The following is a 6,626-nucleotide window of genomic DNA, read 5'->3' on the forward strand; positions in this document are numbered from 1 at the left end:
TGTCCGTGTGTGTGTGTGTGTGTGTGTGCAGAAAAAAGCAAGGAGGCTCGAAGAACAACAGCCAACAGGTGAAAGATTAATGGGAATATATCTCACATCAAACGCAATGTGTGGACACGGAAATGAGAACGTATAGTGAAAAAAAGTTCAGTTATATTGAATTTCTGAAGGAACAAGGAGGAAAATTCAATATAACTGAGAATTGCCTAATTGAAGTTCAGGCTATATAGAAGGTCTTCCCGGGTCCCGTGCCACTTCAATATAGCCGGGTTTCACTGTACATATGCCCTCCGGCCATCACAAATATAAGTTCTCCAAAGTTCAGTATATGCAATAAAAAAAAGAATCAAGCAAGCAATATCATGTACATTTCATAAGGTGTATTTCATTTATGTGTCACAAGAAAGGTCCTAAACCTCTTATGTTTCAAAATATTTCTGCAAACAGCAGCACAGAAAATTGTAGCTGCACTAAAAAACATGAACAAATATCAGTTTTATGTTCCTTACAAATCAATCAATCCTCTCTCTCTCACTCTCACTCTCACTCTCTCTCTCTCTCTCTCTCTCTCTCTCTCTCTCTCTCTCTCTCTCTCTCTCTCTCTCTCTCTCTCTCTCTCTCTCTCTCTCTCTCTCTCTCTCTCTCTCTCTCTTTTTTGATGCCCTCAAAATGTTTTTCCACGCACACTGTCTCTCTCACATTTGCTATGCATCTACTGTCTGGTGCAATGCCAGTGATGTTCATATAAAGAAAATAAACACACTTCACAAGAGAGGTGTAAAGTTATTAAACCGAGATCCCAATATGACTACTCAAGAAAAATACACTCAACTGAACATTCTTCCGCTACATCAGCAGTTCTTTTTAAATGCTAGTGTTTTCATGTTCAAAATGTACAACCATGAAACACCTTCATACATCCAAGACCTGTTTGAGCGTCCTCCTGGTAGAGCGAGGCTTTTGAATTATACGCTACCGCTCCCACGCATTGATTTGTATAAATCTAGTTTATCCTACTGGGGATCGCTTGTGTGGACTCACAGGAGCTTGTATCAAATCGCCGGTCGATCATTATTTACAGTCCACTACTACGACATACTACTACTATATACTAGTATATAGTAGTAGTATGTCGTAGTAGTGGACTGTAAATAATGATCGACCGGCGATTTGATACAAGCTCCTGTGTGTGGAATATACTTCCAATGTACTGTAAAACATGTCAAACCCTTTCATCTTTTAAAAAAGATGTTCAAAAATATCTTTGTCAAAAATAATTCTCTCCCTACACTTTAAAATCATAACTGTTACTGCATAACATCTTAATCATCATTTTATTAATCAATGAACCACGTTATTATAACTAGTGTTTTGTTAGTTTTAACCTGATTACAAATTCTTAGTTAATTAGTTATTCGTTTGGCTGTTCAATACATGTTATATAAATATATAATTGTAATGTATAATGTCATGTATGTCTAAAAGGGACAGGTTGGAAGATTAGGCATTGCCTAAAACCTTTATCCCTTTGTATTAAACTTTTGAATCTGAATCTCTCTCTCTCTCTCTCTCTCTCTCTCTCTCTCTCTCTCTCTCTCTCTCTCTCTCTCTCTCTCTCTCTCTCTCTCTCTCTCTCTCTCTCTCTCTCTCTCTCTCTCTCTCTCTCTCTCTCTCTCTCTCTCTCTCTCTCTCTCTCTCTCTCTCTCTCTCTCTCTGTATCAGTGAATCTTTTGGTGCATGTGTAAGAGATTCATTACGTTTGTGTGGCCTTGGTATGTGCGTCAGTGATGAGATACTAAGGGATCAAATGTTAGCCAGGTTATGGTATCGCACGATGTATATGTGACCTTGATCACTGTTGCGATGCATGATGCAGGCAAGGGGCAAGTTTCATTTACTTGTATACAATTCACTACATTCGCAGCTTTTTTGTGTCAGGTTTTCTTGTGAGTTTTTTCTTTGTTTTTGTTTTTTGTAAGAGGAGGAGAATTTAAACCTTCCTTTCTCTCCTGTCTAGCTTCCACTGTCAAAACATACACGCACACACAACCGAAGCACAAGAAAATGCATTAAATCAAATAAATGTTCTCAACAGAAAAATTAACCTTGAAGGGAAAAATATTTAAGGCACATGTAATCTATGCACAAGGCTGGACTAGCCTCAAAGGTCCTGAAATCTTGGAATACGGCCGAAGGCTTCACTTCCTGTACAAGCAAACCAGAAACAGAAAAACAGAATTAGTCAACTGACATGGATTGTATGATTGTATGGATTGTTATGATTTTGTTCTCACTACATGTACTCTAACTAGATGGAAAGACGGGAAATAGTTTCCAAGATCAGAATTCATAATAATATAGTACTACAAATGATGCCATAAATACTGAATAAATCCTGATGCTTTTGAAAAAGAAGACACAGGAAACTCATTTTTTTCGATAAAAAATGTTAAGGTGCACAGTAATTATACTGAACAGACATTTTCAATTCAGCAATAATGCACATGTGCATATTTCACAAAATCAAAAAGTTCGGCCACAAGATTTTGGGACTGAGGCATGTACACACGTCTCCAACAAAAACTGAATTAGACTTTCACTACCCTGTAATTGACTTCATTCACTCCAGCTTTCAAGGCTACCTTGACAAAGTCAAAATTCAAGTTATATCTAATACGGTACCAGTGAATGTTGGCATTCAATCATGTGAATCTGTCATGCTTGAAGAATCGATCCAGCTGATTGTTGCCATTACTTGCAAGCACAAAGATATGAAAACAGGTATACTTTCTGCAAGATCTTAAACTGCCGTACAGCAGTGAGCCTTACCCAGGAGCTGCTCGGGTGGTGTGATGGGCCCTGCTGGTTTACTTAGCTTGACGTGTGCTCTGTTCATCCATGGCAACGGTTTCCATGACAACCACTAAAACACAAAACAATTCTCAAATGAATAAAAAATATAAACATTTTTGTTAGGATTAGCAGGTGTGTGTGTGTCATTGTTAGAGTGTGTGTGTGTGTGTGTGTGTGTGTGTGTGTGTGTGTGTGTGTGTGTGTGTGTGTGTGTGTGTGTGTGTGTGTGTGTGTGTGTGTGTGTGTGTGTGTGTATGTGTATGTGTATGTGAGTATGCATGTCATGTGTGTTCTGGTTGGCTCACGAAGTGTAGCCTATGCGATCGTAACTTTGTCTGTCTGTGCGTTTGTGTGTGTGTGTGTGTTTGTGCGTGTGTATGTCTGTGGTAGAAACTTTAACATTTCCGAGTCTATGTGTGAGTGGTTATCCAAGACTATGGATAAAGCTCGCATAAGATTACGTCACGGTCAAAAGTGTTTGACGTCAATTAATGCATCATGACGGCATGCCTCCCTGTAGTCTTTCTCTCTCGCGTGGTGTGTGTGGTCTCGGTCATTGTTATTTTGAGCGGGCCGAGACTATTTGGCAGTCGTGTCCCTGTAAGTAGGCTACATGCAGACAGACAGATCTAGATCTAATGTCTCGCTTTCTTGCACAGTTTCACCTATGCTCTTTCTGTGTGTGTGTGTGTGTGTGTGTGTGTGTGTGACGGAGTGATTGAGTTTGTGTTACTGTTTGTCTATTTCTTACGTGAGCCTTGAAGGCTTCGCCTCTTGTTTTACAGTGTTTTAAACTGACTGAACAGATGAGCTCTTGTTTTGCTAGTCACAATAACCAGAAATCGTTTCTGACTGAAATGTCCTTCACACTATAGTAAAATAACACATTAGTTTACCTGTGCGTTTTCTTCAGGTAATATCCCCATGATTGGACAGCTGATGGTCTGAATTTTGTCGTCCATCTGTAAACTCACTTCTAGGCTGTATTCACACTGCAGACAAAACAACCAACAACAGAGAAATCAACAAGGAGTGATTAGTACATGTTTTAAAATTCTTGCTCTTTTCACGCATAAAAAAACACCAAACTTTCTTATGAGTACTATACATATACACATGACTTAACAATAGTTTTTCACTTCATCAGATGCCTGCATGTTTCCATGTACACACAGAGAGATGGACATGAAAATACACAGATATGTTTCTCCTTTACCGTCTTCTTTTTCTTCTTCTTTGTACTTCAATGTATGTTCTCTGTAACCGGTTGAACAACCTTCATGATTTTGAATATTCACATTCAGCATTTCTTAACTTTAGTAGAATGAAACAATAGCCGAATAAAAACTTTGACCTCAGGTGGAGAATTACTGAACTAAATACAATGGAACCCCCCTTTTCAAACCCCCAATTTCTTCTTCTTCTGCGTTCGTGGGCTGAAACTCCCATGTACACTCGTGTTTTTTGCACGAGTGGAATTTTACGTGTATGACCGTTTTTTACCCCACCATTTAGGCAGCCATACGCCGTTTTCGGAGGAAGCATGCTGGGTATTTTTGTGTTTCTATAACCCACCGAATTCTGACATGGATTACAGGATCTTTTTCGTGCGCACTTGGTCTTGTGCTTGCGTGTACACACGGGGGTGTTCGGACACCAAGGAGAGTCTGCACACAAAGTTGACTCTGAGAAATAAATCTCTTGCCGAATGTGGGGACGAACTCACGCTGACAGTGGCCAACTGGATACAAATCCAGCGCGCTACCGACTGAGCTACATCCCCGCCCAAACCCCCAATTTAAGACTCCCTCCCTTTTTAGGACCTTGTTTTCTCAGATTTTCTGTTCATAACCTTTGTAAATATACCCCCATTTTAAGACTCCCTCCTTTTTAAGACCTGATTTTGTACGATTTTCGAAGGTCTGAAAAGGGGGGTTCCACTGTAACAAGATATGTACTTCATTCGTAAGTCTAAACAGCAGCAGAAAGAACAGGGCAAGTCATTACTCTAAACATTTACCTGAATATATTTCCCACATACAGATGGCATCACACTGTGTCCGTCACTTGTCTTCAGTGGGATCATTATGTTGTCCAAGCCACCACCACTGAACAACAAGCACAGGAAATCACAGATGTACTAAAGAACAATGATATCACAGTTTCAGTCCTAAGAGAATGCATACTGAATCCTTCATATATTTATTGAGATATGTTATTGTTCTAATTGTACCAGGATAAGCTTTATTGTAATTCAATCAAGTTGGCGTTTTATTGAAACAGATCCTGTGATTGGTCAGAATGCCCCAACTCATTAAAAATTACCGGTCATTATTTGTTGATGTACACTCGTTAAAAAAGCCAATAACCACATGCTGGCGAGGCGCATTGATACAAACTCAACTAGTCTCGGTTAGCTTTGAGGGTCATTTTACAAGTAGGAAATATGAAGGCCAACGAAATACCGAGACCATAAGTTATGCGAAGTGATGACGTCCAATAAGTGACGTAAGCTGATGCATGAATTCTTCCGGACTACGTCAGTCAATTCCAAAGATCGCTTTTGTGATGAAAAGAATTTGTTTTAGAGTTTGCTGTCCAGAAACCCGTCCAAAAAAAAAGGAAAATGTATGTGAAAGAAAAAAAAAACCAGGAGCAGAGTGATAAGATAGGAATACAGAGACATATTTCTTGGGACTTGACCCTTGCAGGTAGGTGGACTGAAAGTAGTGTGTGAACAGAACAGAACCAATTCTGTCTGTTTACAACCGCATGAAAGCAGGAACGAGATCGTCGTCAGATTGAATTACAATAACATTAACATGCTTCCATTTGAAACTTCTCTGTCTTCATCGTGGATTGACGCCCTCCCAAAGCCTTATTGAAGCCCGACGGAGCTGACGCCACGATGACGACCTCGAAGTTTCAATTGGAAGCATGTTAATGTGTAAATATTGCATATGGTTGGTACAGTAACACCTGTTTTAAAACCCTCCATATTAAGACCCCTTCTGCTGTAAGACCTTGTTCCCAGGATTTTCTCTGCATAAATTCTGGAAATTAACCTTTCTTGTAAGACTCCCATCTTATTTTTCTTTGAGTTTTGGAGGTCTTCTGTAAAAGTTTTATTGCAAAAAAAGGATGAGATCTTTATCGTGCACATACATGCTAACAAGGGTCTGTACAAAAAGTGGACGCTAGGAAACAAATACCCTGGCAAACCCAGAGATCAAACCCACACTGCTAGCAACAAAGTAATTCTTACGCAAGACATACTATTGACTAAGCTATGCCCTTGCCCTGCATGATACACGTACATCTCCTTCTCACATAATAATTTTACAAAGCCTCAGTCAGCAACAACCTCAAAATCACTAGAAAGCCAAATCATGAATGTCAGTCAACATTACCTGGCCAGTAGTAAAGAGCCGCGTGCATGTTCAGACAGGTCTCCTGACATCTCCCTAATGACGACACTTCCACCTTCCACCTGTACGGCGTGTTGTTGGACATCCTGTAACACTGGAATCTCCTCCCCAGGGTCACCTGAGGCATCCAGACTGGGCCTGGGCTTGTAGGGCAGGGTCAGTGTCAATCTTCTCACAAGCTGAAAAAGATAGACACGGTCTTTGTAACCTAGCTGCCTTTCAAACCCTCAGGGACCCATCAGTTGAGGCCAACACACACTTTTCTCCGTGTTTTCTCCCAACACTCTGGAAGAACTTCACACACAACATGGTCCATACAGCATGACAAGTAAAAACACCAAACAA

General features: G+C 40.1%; 1 protein-coding gene across 1 annotated transcript in view; it reads right to left on the reverse strand.

Annotated features, from left to right (window-relative positions):
* Window positions 1–1,630: 1,630 nt before the first annotated feature.
* LOC138956302 (uncharacterized) overlaps window positions 1,631–6,626 on the reverse strand; it is a 17,866-nt gene continuing 12,870 nt past the window's right edge. The window contains exons 8-12 of the mRNA XM_070327700.1: window positions 6,264–6,460; window positions 4,874–4,961; window positions 3,750–3,845; window positions 2,830–2,923; window positions 1,631–2,205 (exon numbers count right to left, since the gene is read on the reverse strand). Of these exons, the coding sequence (XP_070183801.1) occupies window positions 2,162–2,205; window positions 2,830–2,923; window positions 3,750–3,845; window positions 4,874–4,961; window positions 6,264–6,460 (519 nt within the window). The 3' untranslated portion in view covers window positions 1,631–2,161. The remainder of the gene's footprint in view (window positions 2,206–2,829; window positions 2,924–3,749; window positions 3,846–4,873; window positions 4,962–6,263; window positions 6,461–6,626) is intronic.

This window comes from Littorina saxatilis, linkage group LG2, assembly GCF_037325665.1.
Source record: "Littorina saxatilis isolate snail1 linkage group LG2, US_GU_Lsax_2.0, whole genome shotgun sequence".
NCBI classification, from domain to species: Eukaryota; Metazoa; Mollusca; class Gastropoda; order Littorinimorpha; family Littorinidae; genus Littorina; species Littorina saxatilis.